At 23.7% G+C, this 18,043-nt stretch overlaps 1 protein-coding gene across 1 annotated transcript in view; it reads left to right on the forward strand.

The window, feature by feature from the left end:
• The first annotated feature begins 277 nt into the window (after nucleotides 1-277).
• TrpA1 (Transient receptor potential cation channel A1) overlaps nucleotides 278-18,043 on the forward strand; it is a 91,515-nt gene continuing 73,749 nt past the window's right edge. The window contains exons 1-3 of the mRNA XM_075307148.1: nucleotides 278-389; nucleotides 469-636; nucleotides 10,544-10,858. Of these exons, the coding sequence (XP_075163263.1) occupies nucleotides 294-389; nucleotides 469-636; nucleotides 10,544-10,858 (579 nt within the window). The 5' untranslated portion in view covers nucleotides 278-293. The remainder of the gene's footprint in view (nucleotides 390-468; nucleotides 637-10,543; nucleotides 10,859-18,043) is intronic.

Consider the following 18,043-nt stretch of genomic DNA (forward strand, 5'->3'; position numbering starts at 1 on the left):
TCGATAGCAGTTAATTCACATTAATTTGCACTTAATACCGAAAATCATTGCAGGGCATTAGATAATGAAATCACCACGAAACACATAGTTGGGTCAATTAATGTTGGATATTTCATAGCATTTCTCCAAAAATCTGATATTCTATTTTTTATTTTGGATTCCTGTTTATTTCCCGGTATTATTACATTATTTGTTTATTTGCTTTGTCTTACAGATTTATCACTTAATGATTATTTTCCATGTCAAATAAAATTTACAACCAATTGAAAATGTCAAATTTAATTAATGAAAAAATGTATAGTGGCAATGGTGCCATTTCACCTGAACTCCTCGAGACGCAACCACATTTGGTGAAGAATGCTTTAAAGGCTCGTCGTCAAAACGGAAAGGTAAGTTCCTTATAGCCTTAACATAATGATGTGATGATATATGAGTGTGTGTGTGTGTGATTTTTTTCTCTTCTTTTAGTTTTGGATGATTTCTATGATCATAGAACGCAGTCGCCCTAAAGTTAGTAATTCAGATTTGGAAGAGGTTGAAATGCCTTTGGATTCATCATCAGGTCAACAAAATGATCCAGTGTCAGCTAATGAAGATGTTTGCCTTTTGAGGGATAGCCCTTTTCGTATTTTAAGGGTAAGTCGTTTTTCAAATATTTTTGGTAATTTTTTTTTTCAACAGAGATTCGTATGAAATAAAATTTTGACAAATTTTTCTATAGAAATAAAATTTTGACAAAATTTTCTACAGAAATAAAAGTTTGATGTTCCATGGAAATAAAATTTTGACAAAATTTTCTATAGAAATAAAATTTTGACAAAATTTTCTATAGAAATAAAATTTTGACAAAATTTTTTATAGAAATAAAATTTTAACAAAATTTTGACAAAATTAAATCTTGACAACATTTTCTATAGAATTACAATTTTGAGAAAATTTTCTATAGAAATAAAAGTTTGACAAAATTTTCTATAGAAAAAAAATTGACAAAATTTTCCTATAGAAATAAAATTTTGATAATATTTTCTATAGAAATAATATTCTGACAAAATTTTCTATAGAAATCAAATGTTTAGAAAATTGTCTATAGCAATAAAGTTTTGATAAAATTGTCTACAGAAATAAAACTTTGATGTTCTATAGAAAACAAATTTTGAAAAAAAAATTCTATAAAAATTAAATTTTGACACAATTTTCTATGGAAATAAAATTTTGACAAAATTTTCTACAGAAATAAAAGTTTGATGTTCCATGGAAATAAAATTTTGACAAAATTTTCTATAGAAATAAAATTTTGACAAAATTTTCTATAGAAATAAAATTTTGACAAAATTTTCTATAGAAATAAAATTTTGACAAAATTTTTTATAGAAATAAAATTTTAACAAAATTTTGACAAAATTAAATCTTGACAACATTTTCTATAGAAATACAATTTTGAGAAAATTTTCTATAGAAATAAAAGTTTGAAAAAATTTTCTATAGAAAAAAAAATTTACAAAATTTTCCTATAGAAATAAAATTTTGATAATATTTTCTATAGAAATAATATTCTGACAAAATTTTCTATAGAAATCAAATGTTCAGAAAATTGTCTATAGCCATAAAGTTTTGATAAAATTGTCTACAGAAATAAAACTTTGATGTTCTATAGAAAACAAATTTTGAAAAAAAAATTCTATAAAAATTAAATTTTGACAAAATTTTCTATGGAAATAAAATTTTGACAAAATTTTCTATAGAAATAAAATGTTCAGAAAATTTTCTATAGAAATAAATTTTTGACAAAATTTTTTCTAGAAATAAAATTTTGACTAAATGCTCTATAGAAATAAAATTTTGACAAAAATTTCTATAGAAATAAAATTTTGACAAAAATTTTCTATAGAAATAAAATTTTGACAACATTTTCTATAGAAATAAACCTTTCACAAATTTTCTATAGAAATAAAATTTTGACCAAATTGTCTACACAAATAAAACTTTGATGTTCTATAGAAATAGAATTTTGACAAAATTTTCCATGGGAAAAAAATTTTCTATAGAAATAAAGTTTTGACAAAATTTTCTCTAGAAATAAAATTTTGACAAAATTTTCTATAGAAATAAAATTTTGACAAAATTTTCTATAGAAATAAAATTTTTACAACATTTTCTATAGAAATAAAATTTTGACAAAATTTTCTATAGAAATAAACTTTTCACAAAATTTTCTATGGAAATAAAATTTTGACAAAATTGTCTACAGAAATAAAACTTTGATGTTCTATAGAAATAAAATTTTGACAAAATTTTCTATGGAAAAAAAAAATTTTGATATTTTCCATAGAAATAAAATTTTGACAACATTTTCTATAGAAATAAAATTTTAACAAAATTTTCTATAGAAATAAAATTTTGACAAAGTTTTCTATAGAAATAAAATTTTGACAAAATTTTCTATGGAAAAAAATATGACAACATTTTCTATAGAAATAAAATTTTGAAAAAAATTTCTATAGAAATAAAATTTTGACAAAATTTTCTATAGCAATAAAATTTTGACAAAATTTTCTATAGGAATAAAATTTTTAAAAAAATGTTCTATAGAAATAAAATTTTGACAAAATTTTCTACAGAAATAAAATTTTGACAAAATTGTCTATAGAAATAAAATTTTGACAAAATTTTCTATAGAAATAAAATTTTGACAAAATTTTCTATAGAAATAAAATTTTGACTAGGTTTTCTATAGAAATAAAATTGTGACAAAATTTTCTATAGAATAAATTTGCTATAACAATAAAATTTTGACAAAATGTTCTATAGAAATACAATTTTAACAAAATTTTCTATAGCAATAAAATTTTGACAAAATTTTCTATAGAAATAAAATTTTGACAAAATTTTCTATAGAAATAAAATTTTGACAAAATTTTCTATAGAAATAAATTTTTTTTGATAAAAAAGTCATCTGAAAGTTCACGTCTTCAATTGGCCACCAAAACTCAAATGCAGCCGTAATGGTTGATGGTCCCTCCACGCTCCTATTAATCGTCTGTAAGGTATAAATAAATGCCGAATATTATCGAGAGAAATGTCCTAAAGACAGTGAATCCCTCCAAAATCTCTAGATCTCAATGAGCCTTGGGCATTTTGGAGAGTACAGTTGGCACTAAAAAATACCAAAGTTTTCTATAGAAATAAAATTTTGACAAAATGTTCTATAGAAATAAAATTTTGACAAAATTTACTATAGAACTAAAATTATGACAAAATTTTCTATAGAAATAAAATGTTGACAAAATTTTCTATAGAAATACATTTTTTATGATAAAAAAAGTTAGCTAAAAGTTCACATCTTCAATTGGCCAACAAACCTCAAATGCCGCCGTAATGGTTGATGGTCCCTCCACGCTCCTATTAATCGTCTTAATGCCGAATATTATCGGGAGAAATGTCCTATAGACAGTGAATCCCTCCAAAATCTCTAGATCTCAATGAGCCTTGGGCATTTTGGAGAGTACAGTTGGCACTAAAAAATACCAAAGTGTCGTCATCTCCAGACGGCGATTAGCTGGGAATGGTCAAAACTGTCACAGGGCCACTTTCGTGCAGCATGCGATGACATTGTAGGCCAGATGAAGAACATAATTCGAATGTTTGTTCCAAAAAAAGGTCAGTTATAAACAAATAAATAATACAATTTTACTAAATTCGAAATATTACAAAAAATTTCATATTATTATAAAATGATTAAAATTTACTGATTTTTTTTCATAATTTATTAAAATAAGAACATTTTATTTACACTAAAACATTTTAAAGAATTTTCCTTAAATTTGTTCCCCGGTATAACAAAGAAAAACACATTTTTTGTCAAAATTCGTTTTTATTATTCAACATGGTTCCCTTCAAGAGCGATACAACGATTCTAACGACCTTCCAATTTTTTGATACCATTTTGGTAGTACTCCTTCGGTTTTGCCTCAAAATAGGCCTCAGTTTCGGCGATCACCTCTTCATTGCAGCCAAATTTTTTCCCTGCGAGCATCCTTTTGAGGTCTGAGAACAAGAAAAATTCGCTGGGGACCAGTTCTGGAGAATACGGTGGGTGGGGAAGCAATTCGAAGCCCAATTCATGAATTTTTACCATCGTTCTCAATGACTTGTGGCACGGTGCGTTGTCTTGGTGGAACAACACTTTTTTCTTCTTCATATGGGGCTGTTTTACCGCGATTTCGAGCTTCAAACGCTCCAATAACGCCATATAATAGTCAGTGTTGATGGTTTTTCCCTTCTCAAGATAATCGATAAAAATTATTCCATGCGCATTCCAAAAAACAGAGGTCATTACTTTTGAGTCTTTCCACGCTTCGGAGACGGTTCACCGGTCGCTGTCCACTCAGCCGACTATCGATTGGACTCAGGAGTGTAGTGATGGAGCCATGTTTCATCCATTGTCACATATCGATGGAAAAACTCGGGTGTATTACGAGTTAACAGCTGCAAACACCGCTCAGAATCATCAACACGTTGTTGTTTTTGGTCAAATGTGAGCTCGCGCGGCAACGATTTTGCACAGAGTTTCCGCATATCCAAATATTGATGAATGATATGACCAACACGTTCCTTTGATATCTTTAAGGGATCTGCTATATCGATCAATTTCATTTTACGGTCATTCAAAATCATTTTGTGGATTTTTTTGATGTTTTCGTCGGTAACAACCTCTTTCGGGAGTCCACTGCGTTCATCGCCCTCCGTGCTCATTTCACCACGCTTGAATTTTGCATACCAATCAATTATTGTTGATTTCCCTGGGGCAGAGTCCGGAAACTCATTATCAAGCCAAGTTTTTGCTTTCACCGTATTTTTCCCCTTCAGAAAACAGTATTTTATCAAAACACGAAATTCCTTTTTTTTCCATTTTTTTCACAATAACAAAAGTTGCTTCACAAAAGACACTCTATCTCACAAACTAATTGACTTACAGACGTCAAATTTTGACACGAATCATTTGAAGGTTGGTACTATATAAAAATAATATGCATTTAATACTAGCGACGCCATCTATGTGTCAGACCAGGGACTTATCAGCCAACCTGTTATATAGCACCCAACGGATGTGATATGGTATCGAAAACTTAGATCTACAAGGTGGTGCAGGGTATAATATAGTCGGCCACGCCCGACTTTAGATTTTCCTTACTTGTTTTTTTTTTTTTTTGTCAATATATTCCAAAAATGTTCGGAAGATTCCAAAAAGATGTACGACATTACATGCTACTATATTAAATTTTTACTATGAAACTTCAAAATGTGTCTTATTAAAAACTTAAGGTCAGAAAAGAACATTGTTTGATATAGTGGGTTCACTTTGGTTGTTTTTTTTTTTTTTTTTTTTTTTTTGGAGAACAATCGCTAGTTATGATTTTCGAGCCAAATATAATGCATTTACGTACCAAAATGCATTTACCAAGATTAAATTAAATTGGGTTTAGAAATATTCGTTCTTTTTTTTTTGGACATTTATATCAAAAATTGTATCTAGATTCAAGGAAACTTCAATGTTTTGACATCCAATTTATCCCATATCTTGCTTCGGACGATGTACTATACCAAATATATATGCAGACATTTCATTCTTACTCACATACACAAGCACATTCATTCACCTATATGGTAAGGCAATATAAAAAACCATCGATGGTTCGTGGGTTGTTGCATAGAGAGTTTGCTATATCGAAATTACGTTACGCTCATACACTCCACTCTTCATGTCACATGTGTGGCATTAACATTGGAATAGTATTAAACTTATCCCGGCAATTTTGTTAAGAATACAAAAATCAAAACAAAAGAAAGAAAGAAGAAGAAGACCTCTAGCCAACAAGTTTTTCCTTCTACAAAGCCACCAATGTCAATAACATCTTCGTAGTAGTGGTGGTCGTAAAATGTACGAGTTTCTTTAAATTCACCACTTAGGTGTATAGTATGTAATGCCGAGATATGCATAAAGAGCGAGAGAGAGAGAGAGTGTTTTGTTCTTATAGGTAAAACTGAGAAAATTCTTGGTAGGGAGGATGTCTGTGTAAAATCACTACAACTCCAACATTGTCTAAACAAAACTGGTATTAATTTCATCTTCGTTGTTAGGCAGGAGCCTATAAAAGCACAACACATCCTGATTGCGGATTCAGTTGTGCAAAGGATCTCGTAGCGTCAATTTATTATTACCTTGTATACGGTTAAAAATTTGAATAAAAATGGAAAAGTTCTTAATTAAAAAATAAATCATTGTTGAAAAAGTGAAATTGTTGGAAAGCTTTAAATTTTGAATTAAATTTAATTAGAAAATACACTTTGTGGAAAAATCGTTTAATAAAAAAAGAATTTATTAATGAAAAAAATTTGAAATATTTTTAACCAAACTATATTCAATATTTACCAAAAATCGTATAATACAAAATAAATTAAAGAAATTTATTACATATATGACAAAAAAAATTAAATAATATTTAAACAAACTAAGAAATTTATTACATATATGACAAAAATAAAATAATATTTAAACAAACTATTTGCAATCACTAAATCAAATAAAGAAAAAAAGTGCAGATCATGAAAAAAATATTATCGGAATTTTTGGTATTGAAAAAAAGGGTTCAATCAAAATTTATTAAAAAATAATTTTGACATATAATATTGACATAATGTTTCTTTAGTTTCACGTGTTTGTTAAACTCATAAATGAAATAAGTTTATATTTTATGGATCTATTTTTGCTTTAAATGAATGGATATTTTTTCGCCAAGGTATAAGAATGAAGAATAAAGTAATAATTTAGAATAGTTGGGTTTCGAAATAGATAATTTGCAGTCAATAAACTACACACACAGATACTTGGAAATGTTGTGTTCGGAAAAGTCGTTGGGCATTTATATGTAATAATACATTTTTCTTTGCAATAAAAAGCCCCTGATAATGTCGACATACATGGACGAAACGTTGGGCAAGATGGAATTAAATTTGTTTGATTTACATCAATGCGCTATGCCCTAAAGGAATTTCATTCAAAAAAGTCCACCATCCTTGTTGTGCAAAGTTTTAAACTTAAAAAAAAATATTTTACCCAAGACAAAAAAAAACTAAAAGAATTATCAACTTATATAAAAGAAAAAATTTATAAAAAAAGCATACTAAATATAAAAACAAATTAAATTAACTTACGGGAAATTGTTGCACATTGTTATTGGCGGACCTATTACGGGACTGTCCCCGATGCTACAGTTTATCGCATCATTTTAAAACTCTCTCTTGATATTGCAATTTTATATTGAAATACAAGTACAGTGAATCCTCTCAAACGTGGACACTTTGAAAAGCGAACATATATTAAAATACCATATTTTTGGGAGAAGTTTGCTATATTATAACCATAAAATCCTCCAATATTTAGGAGATCGTCGATGTTCACTTCAGGGATGTTTTACTGAATGAGAAAAATCTGTTGTTCAACATATTGCAAAATTTTATTTTCCGTTTCTATTTACATTTTTTTAATGAAACAGATTCTTTAGGTTCTCCAATTTTCTACAGAAATAAAATTTTGAAAAAAATTTCTATAGAATTAAAATTTTGCAAAATAAGATTTTTTGTTTGTTAGTTTTTGGTATGAGAGTAAATTAAATTAAAATTTTCTATAGAAATAAGGTTGACATAATTTTCTATATTACTAAAATTTTGACTAAATTTTCTAAAGAAATAAAATTTTGACAAAATTGACTATAGAAATAAAATTTTGACAAAATGTTCTACAAAAATAAAATTTTGACAAAATTTTCTATAGAAATAAAATTATGATAAAATTCTCTATGGAAAAAAAAATTGACAAAATTTTCTATAGTTATAAAATTTTGACAAAATTTTCTATAGAAAAAAAATGTTGACAAAATTTTCTATAGAAATAAAATTTTGACAAAATTTCTATAGAAACAAAATTTTGACAAAAATTTCTATAGAAATAAAATTTTGACAAAATGTGACAAAATTTTCTATAGTTATAAAGTTTTGACAAAATTTTCTATAGTTATAAGGTTTTGACAAAATTTTCTATAGTTATAAAATTTTGACAAAATTTTCTTTAGAAATAAAATTTTGACAAAATTTTCCATGGAAATAAAATTTTTACAAAATTTCTATCGAAATAAAATTTTGACAAAATTCTCTATAGAAACAAAATTATGGCAAAATTCTCTATAAAAAAAAATTTTTTGACAAAATTTTCTGTAGAAATAAAATTTTGGCAAAATTTTCTATGGTTATAAAATGTCGACAAAATTTTCGATAGAAAAAAATTTTGACAAAATTTTTATAGTTTTTGACAAAAATTTCTATAGAAATAAAATTTTGACAAAATTTTCTATAGAAATAAAATTTTGACAAAATTTTCTATAGAAAAAAATTTGGACAAAATTTTCTATAGAAATAAAATTATGAGAAAATTCTCTATAGAAAAAAAATTGACAAAATTTTCTATAGAAATAAAATTTTGACAAAATTTTCTATAGTTATAAAATGTTGACAAAGTTTTCTATAGAAAAAAAAATTGACAAAATTTTCTATAGTTATAAAATTTTGACAAAATTTTCTATAGTTATAAAGTTTTGATAAAATTTTCTATAGTTATAAAATTTTGACAAAATTTTCTTTAGAAATAAAATTTTTACAAAATTTCTATAGAAACAAAATTTTCTATAGAAATAAAATTTTGACAAAATTCTCTATAGAAATAAAATTTTGACAAAATTTTCTATAGAAAAAAAATGTTGACAAAATTTTCTATAGAAATAAAATTTTGACAAAATTTCTATAGAAACAAAATTTTGACAAAATTTTCTATAGAAATAAAACTTTGACACAATTTTCTATAGATATAAAATTTTGACAAAATTTTCTATAGAAAAAAAGTTTTTAAAAAATTTTCTATAGAAATAAAATGTTGACAAAATTTTCTTTAGAAATAAAATTTTTACAAAATTTTCTATAGAACTAAAGTTTTGACAAAATTTTCTACAGAAATAAAACTTTGATGTCCTATAAAAATACAATTTTTACAATTATTTACAATTTTTTTCCTATAGAAAGAAAATGTTTACAAAATTCTCTATAGAAATAAAATTTTGACAAAATTTTCTATAGAAATTAAATTTTGACAAAAATTTTTATAAAAAAAAATTTTAACAAAATTTTTTATTGAAATAAACTTTTGACAAAATTGTCTATAGTTATAAAATGTTGACAAAATTTGCTATAGAAATAAGTGTTGGCAAAATTTTGATTTTCCAAATTTTTGTATAATTTTCACAGAAAAAAATCACCAAAATATTCCCAATTAAAAAGTTGATTAAAGTTGAAAACTTTATATTTTTAAATTCTTAATTAATTTTTTTTAAATTACATTTTTGAATCCAACTAAAAAGGATTAAAAATAGTTATAGAAAGTGATTGAAATATAGTATGGCGATTACAATTAGTTTAGTTTTTAATTAAAAAATTAATTAAATTTTGCTATCAACATCATGTAAAAAATTAATTGAATCAATTAAAAAATTAATTGAAATTTGCTAATGAAATCAATTAATTTTTTAATCAATTGAGACTGTGATTGATACTATCATTTTCGTGATTGAAGACATGTCAATTAAAAAAGTAACTGCATCAATTAATTTTTTGATTGAATTTGAAAAAAAAATTTGTGTGTTCTATAGAAATAAAATGTTGACAAAATTTTCTATAGAATTAAAATCTGGACAAAATTTTCTATAGAAATAAAATCTGTACAAAATTTTCTACAAAAAGGAAATTTTGACAAAATTTCCTATAACAAAAAAAATAACAAAATTTTCTATAGAAATAATCAAAATTTTTTATAAAAATTTGGACAAAAAATTCTATAAAAATAAAATTTTGACAAACAATTCAATAGAAATAAAATTTTGACAAACAATTCTATAGAAATAAAATTTTGACAAAATTTTGTATAGAATTAAAATATTAACAAATATTTCTATGGAAATAAAATTTTCTATATTTTTTCTATAGAAATAAAATTTTTAAAATTTTGTGCGGAAGAATAATTATTCAACTTATGGTCTGCTCATAGAAATAGTTAGTTTTTTTTAGAAATTCTGTGAACATTTAGAAATAAATAATCAATAATATTATTCTATTAACTAATTTAGTGCAAAACTACGTTCAAAATAAGTAAACCAAACTGTGTGTAAATCTTAATTCAAATCTATAAAATAAATGTGGTTACAAAGACAAAACCTCAACAAAATAATTACAAACAACAACAAAAAATGAAAAACAAATATTTTATAATTACATATTAACGAAAATTGTAATAAATAATCTATAATCCTAAAATCTTTCGATAATTGTGATTTACACAAGGATTAAAAGTGAGTGCGAAAAAACCAAACTCTTACCCCAAGCTGTTATCACTACATTGTCAGGCATCGCATTGTAATTGACGATTGACTAAAAAATAATAAAGAGCAAAGCGGCTCTCTTTATGGTAATGACGAACACTACCATTCCACCTGCTATTAGCATTGCACCGAATAAGAACGCCACCAATGCAATAATAACGGTTGCCCCTGTCACAGCAACATCTGTGTGTGTGAATGCGACTGCAATGAAAAATTCTTCTAAACGCGATGTTATTGTTCGACCTCTTCGCTGTTTAATTAACGGCTGTGCACGTGGTGCTGAATTAACAGTAACAGCTCCATTTAAATTCCCAGCTCATTGGACGAGAATGCTACGTATGACAAATATGCCGAAAATTGCAATTGATGATCTCTTACAGGTAAATATATCAAATGAAGATGGTGGTTCGAAGAAAAAACGGAAACTTAATGAAAGAGAAAATAAATGCATTCTTCAAGGGAAGAGAAAACATATGTTGCCTATGGTAAATGGGCAATTTTCATCCACGTAATTAAGCAAACATAAGAGGCACGTCATAAATGTAGAGCTAATTTTGGCCATCGTGGGCCTTCATTGCGGAGAGACTCCACTGTAAAATTAATGCATAGTTTCGGGGGAGATTTGTCAAAAATTATAGAAAATTTTGTCAAAATTTGATTTCTATAGAAAATTTTGTTAAAATTTTATTTCTAAAGAAAATTTTGTCAAAATTTTACTTTCTCTACAAAATTTTGTCAAAATTTTATTTCTATAGAAAATTTTCTCAAAATTTTATTTTATAGAAAATGTTGTCAAAATTTTAATCCTTTAAAAAAATTTGTCAAAATTTAATGTTTATGGAATATTTTATTTCTATGGAAAATTTTGTGAAAATTTTATTTCTATAGAAAATTTTGTCAAAATTTTATTTTTATGGGAAATGTTGTCAAACTATTTTATAAAAAAATTTGCAAAATTTTATTTCTATAGAAAATTTTGTCAAAATGTTACTTTCTCTACAAAATTTTGTCAAAATTTTATGTCTATAGAAAATTTTCTCAAAAATTTATTTCTATAGAAAATGTTGTCAAAATTGTTATTCTATAAAAAAATTTGTCAAAATTTAATGTTCATGAAAAATTTTATTTCTATGGAAAATTTTGTCAAAATTTTATTTTTATGGGAAATTTTGTCAAACTATGCTATAAAAATTTTTTTCAAAATTTTATTTCTATAGAAAATGTCAAAATTTTACTTTCTCTACAAAATTTTCTCATAATTTTACTTTCTCTACCAAATTTTCTCAAAATTTTATTTCTTTAGATAATTTTGTCAAAATTTTATTTCTATAGAAAATGTTGTTAAAATTCTGTTTCTGAAGAAAATTTTGTCAAAATTTTATTTCCATAGAAAATTTTGTCAAAATTTTATTTCTATAGAAAATATTTTCAAAATTTTATTTCTACAGAAAATTTTGTTAAAATTTTATTTCTATAGGAAATTTTGTCAAAATTTTACGTTCTCTACAAACATTTGTCAACATTTTATTTCTATAGAAAAATTTCTCAAAATTTTATTTCTATAGAAAATTTTGTTAAAATTTTATTTCTATAGAAAATTTTGTTAAAATTTTATTTCTATAGAAAATTTGGTCAAAATTTTATTTCTATGGAAAATTTTGTCAAAATATTCTATAGAAAATTTTGTCAACATTTAATTTCTATAGGAAATTTTGTTTTTTTTATAGGAAATTTTGTTTCTATAGAAAATTTTGTCAAAATTTTATTTCTATAGGAAAATTTTGTCAAAATTTTATTTCTATAGAAAAATTTTGTCAAAATTTTATTTCTATAAAAAATTGTGTCAAAATTTTATCTCTATAGAAAATTTTGTCAAAATTTTTAGCCTATAAAAACATTTGTCAAAATTTAATGTTTATGGAAAATTTTATTTCTATGGAAAACTTTGTCCAAATTTTATTTCTATTGAAAATTTTGTCACAATTTTATTTTTATGGGAAATTTTGTCAAACTATTCTATAAAAAATTTTGTCAAAATTTTATTTCTATAGAAAATATAGTCAAAATTTTACTGTTTCTACAAAATTTTCTCAAAATTTTATTTCTATAGAAAATTTTCTCAAAATTTTTTTTGCTATAGAAAATGTTGTCAAAATTTTATTTCTTAAGAAAATTTTGTTAAAATTTTGTTTCTAAAGAAAATTTTGTCAAAATTTTAATTATATATAAATTTTTGTCAAAATTTTATTTATATAGAAAATTTTGTCAAAATTTTATTTCTATAGAAAATGTTGTCAAAATTTTATTTCTATTGAAAATTTTGTCAAAATTTTATTTCTATAGAAAATGTTGTCTAAATTTTATTTCCATAGAAAATTTTGTCAAAATTATATTTCCATAGAAAATTTTGTCAAAATTTTAATTTGTATTGAAATTTTTGTCAAAATTTTAATTTGTATTGAAATTTTTGTCAAAATTTTATTTCTATAGACAATTTTGTCAAAATTTTATTTCTTTGTGCTACGCCCCAGGGCATCATCTTTTTTAATGCCCATATTTAAAACAATTTATTGACTATTTTTCGAAGAAATTTATATGGTAAAAGTAGGCTTGAAGTTTTCATTAACTTTTTGGTATATGGGGGTAAGTCTAGAGATTATGTCAAAGTCTAAAAAATTTAGATCTTTATATATGGCTTCCAACAAATTTTAAGAATTTGAGATAGTATCAAAAATATGGATCTATAAAGTGGTGCAGGGTATAAGATAGTCGACCCCTCCAGACTTAGACTTTCCTTACTTGTTCTCTATTGGTCTTTTCCACAGCCACAAAATAGACACACTTTGTCCGTCTCGCGCAAACCCATAAATAAAAAAGAATATTGTCATATTTTAAATTACATAAGAATTGACAAAGGCAAAATATATTTTTCATGGTCATACCTCCGCATTTCCCATAAATAGCCATAATGGACAATGGAAAATTTCACAAATATCAATGACTGCAGTCCAATTATAGTTTTTTTGTTTTTAAGTTTCAATAAAACGCACTTTCTACTTTGGTCCAAAAAAGAAATAGTGTAAAAGACATGAGATTGGACACAAGTTTCAGATATTTTTTATACAAAGTGGAATAGTGAGAAGTTTACGGGCATTTTATAATTTCCGAAACATTTAAAATAAATTCACGTATGATGCTGTATGATATTTTTACCAAGTTATTCTATTTCACTCATAAAATCAATATTTAAAGGAATTTTGATAAACAATTGCTATATGTCAAACAATTGCATTGGCCATAAATTTTCACTTCATTATGTCCTTAAGTCAACAACAAAGACTGACAATATCAATAGGCAGTAAAAATGTAGTTTTTTTCTCTTTTGTAGCAAAGTTATCTGGCAATAAAAACTAAAGACATACAAAATTGTTTGTCGATACTGCATGGTGATGAGAGTCCATCTGTGCGTATGATTTATTGGAAATCTTTTGACAAAAAACCATTCACTTGTATTGCTCATACGCAATGGCGTACAGATCGATATTAAGTGCTTGCCAGAAGAATAGCTTTTTATAGTTATTTGCATCACACCCACACAAAAATATATCAATACCAATTTTCAATTTTAATTTTAATAAAAGTTAAAAAATATTAAATTTTAAATCAATTAAATCTAATATTCTAGATAAAAGGTTAAGCGATTTCTGTGCAATGCCTATAGAAAGATAAAAAAAAAAGTAAGAATAAAGCAAAAGGAAAGAATGAAAGAAAATTACAAATAAAATTCATACAATAACATTTTTACTGAAATCAAAAATGAAGATATTAATTAAATGAAACGCTTAATTATACCCTGCGCCACACTGTATAACATGGTATTATAAGTTAGTGCATATGTTTGCAACACCCAGAAAGAAACTTTTGTCAACATTTTATTCCTATAGAAAATTTTGTCATCATTTTATTTCTATAGAAAATTTTGTCACCATTCTATTTTATAGAAAATTTTGTCAACATTTTATTTCTGTAGAAAATTTTGTAAAAATTTTATTTCTATACAAAATTTTGTCAAAATTTTATTTCTATAGAAAATTTTGTCAAAATATTATTTCTATAGAAAATTTTGTCAAAATATTATTTCTATAGAAAATTTTGTCAAAATTTTATTTGTATAGAAAATTTTGTCAATATTTTATTTCTATAGAGAATTTTTTCATTATTTTATTTGTATAGGAAATTTTGTCCACATTTTATTTCTATAGAAAATTTTGTCAAAATTTTATTTCTATAGATAATTTTGTTAAAATTTCATTTCTATAGAGAATTTTGTCAAAATTTTATTTCTATAGAGAGTTTAGCCAACATTTCATTAAAATTTTGTCAACATTTAATTTCTATAGGAAATTTTGTTTTTTTTTTACAGGAAATTTTGTTTCTATAGAACATTTTGTCGAAATTTTATTTCTATAGGAAAATTTTGTCAAAATTTTATTTCTATAGAAAAATTTTGTCAAAATTTTATTTCTATAAAAAATTTTGTCAAAATTTTATCTCTATAGAAAATTTTGTCAAAATTTTATTTCTTTTGAAAATTTTGTCAAAATATTATATCTATAGAAAATTTTGTCAAAATTTTATTTCTATAGAAAATTTTGTCAAATTTTTATTTCTATAGAAAATGTTGTCAAAATTTTATTTCTATAGGAAAATTTTGTCAAAATTTTATTTCTACAGAAACCCTGCGGGAAATTGGTCCAAATTGCCACTGACGGGCCCATCACAGAACTGGTACCGATGCTCCAGTTAGTTGCAATTTTTAAATAGTCGTAATTTATTGATTTCCGTACTCGCTTGATATTAGAATATTTTTGGATCTATACATGTGGTGAAATAAAATTATCAGAATAACCCATTGCTCGACATATTTCAAATATTCGAATACGATTCGGATACCCAAACTGAAACGGTTTTGTAAGAGTTTTTCCTGGTGTGGGTCCTGAGGACCTATCCTTTGGAATTAGTCCACGGCGTGTCCTAACGTGTAAATTTACCCTGTCAATGACAAACCCATGTTAAATTGACCGGTTTTTTCCATACATTTTGACCAGAACTGGGACCGGTCCACATACACCAGGGACTAGTCCTGTACCGGTCCTATGGTTGTTCCATTTCCCGTAGGGAAATTTCGTCAAAATTTTATTTCTACAAAGAATTTTGTCAAAATTGTATTTCTATAGAAAATTTTGTCGAAATTTAATTTCTATAGGAAAATTTTGTCAAAATTTTATTTCTATAGATAATTTTGTCAAAATTTTATTTCTACAGAAAATTTTGTCAAAATTTTATTTATATAGACAATTTTGTCAAAATTTTATTTTTATAGAAACATTTGTCAAAATTTTATTTTTATGAAAACATTTGTCAAAATTTTGTTAATTTTTTTTTTCTAACGAAAATTTTGTAAAAATTTTATTTCTGTAGAAAATTTTGTCAACATTTTATTTCTGTAGAAAAATTTGTCAAAATTTTATTTCTATAGAAAATTTTGTCAAAATTTTATGCCTATAGAAAATTTTGTCAAAATTTTATTTATATAGAAAATTGTGTCAACATTTTATTTCTGTAGAAAAAATTTTTTAAAATTTTATTTCTATAGAAAATGTTCTCAAAATATTATGTTTATAGAAAATTTTGTCAAAATTTTATTTCTATAGAAAATTTTGTCAAGATTTTATTTCTATAGAAAATTTTGTCAAAATTTTATTTCTATAGAAAATTTTGTCAAAATTTTATTTCTATAAGAAGATTTTGTCAAAAGTTTATTTCTATAAGAAGATTTTGTCAAAAGTTTATTTCTATAGAAAATTTTGTCAAAATTTTATGTTTATGGAAACATTTGCCAAAATTTTGTTAAATTTTTTTTTCTAACGAAAATTTTGTAAAAATTTTATTTCTATAGAAAATTTTGTAAAAATTTTATTTATATAAAAAATTTTGTCAAAATTTTATTTCTTTAGAAAATTTTGTCAACATTTTATTTCTGTAGAAAAATTTGTCAAAATTTTATTTCTATAGAAAATTTTGTCAAAATTTTATGCCTATAGAAAATTTTGTCAAAAGTTTATTTATATAGAAAATTGTGTCAACATTTTATTTCTGTAGAAGAATTTTGTTAAAATTTTATTTCTATAGAAAATTCTGTCAAAATATTATTTCTATAGAAAATCTTGTCAAAATTTTATTTCTATAGAAAATTTTGTCAAGATTTTATTTCTATAGAAAGTTTTGTAAAAATTTATTTCTATAGAAAATTTTGACAAAATGTTATTTCTATAAGAAGATTTTGTCAAAAGTTTATTTCTATAGAAAATTTTGTTAAAATTTTATTTTTATGGAAAATTTTGTTAAATTTTTTTTCTAACGAAAATTTTGTAAAAATTTTATTTCTATAGAAAATTTTGTCAAAATTTTATTTATATAAAAAATTTTGTCAAAATTTTATTTCTGTAGAAAATTTTGTCAACATTTTATTTCTGTAGAAAAATTTGTCAAAATTTTATTTCTATAGAAAATTTTGTCAAAATTTTATGTCTATAGAAAATTTTGTCAAAAGTTTATTTATACAGAAAATTGTGTCAACATTTTATTTCTGTAGAAAAATTTTGTTAAAATTTTATTTCTATAGGAAAATTGTGTCAAGATTTTATTTCTATAGAAAATTTTGTCAAAATTTTATTTCTATAGAAAATGTTTTCAAAATTTTATTTCTATAGAAAATGTTGTCAAAATTTTATTTCTATTGAAAATGTTGTCAAAATTTAATTTCTATAGAAAATTTTGTCAACATTTTATTTCTGTAGAAAAATTTGTCAAAATTTTATTTCTATAGAAAATTTTGTCAATATTTTATTTCTATAGAAAATTTTGTCAAAAGTTTATTTTTATAGAAAATTTTGTCAATATTTTATTTCTATAGAAAATTTTGGTAAAATTTTATTTCTATAGGAAAATTGTGTCAAGATTTTATTTCTATAGAAAATGTTGTCAAAATTTTATTTTTTATAGAAAATGTTTTCAAAATTTTATTTCTATAGAAAATGTTGTCAAAATTTTATTTCTATTGAAAATGTTGTCAAAATTTAATTTCTATAGAAAATTTTGTCAAAATTTTATTTTTATAGAAAATTTTTTCAATAGTTTATTTCTATGGAAAATTTTGTCCACATTTTATTTCCATAGAAAATTTTTTCAATATTTTATTTCTATTTTATTTTGAAAATTTTATTTTTATAAAAAAATTTGTCAAAATTTTATTTCTGTAGAAAATTTTGTCAAAATTTTATTTCTAAAGAACATTTTGTCATAATTTTATTTCTATAGAAAATTTTGTCAAAATATTATTTCTATAGAAAATTTTGTCAAAAGTTTATTTCTGTAGAAAATTTTGTCAAAATTTTATTTCTATAGGAAAATTTTGTCAAGATTTTATTTCTATAGAAAATTTTGTCAAAATTTTATTTTTAAAGAAAATTTTGTCAAGATTTTATTTCTATAGAAAATTTTGC

This window comes from Haematobia irritans, chromosome 4 (assembly GCF_050003625.1).
Source record: "Haematobia irritans isolate KBUSLIRL chromosome 4, ASM5000362v1, whole genome shotgun sequence".
NCBI classification, from domain to species: domain Eukaryota; kingdom Metazoa; phylum Arthropoda; class Insecta; order Diptera; family Muscidae; genus Haematobia; species Haematobia irritans.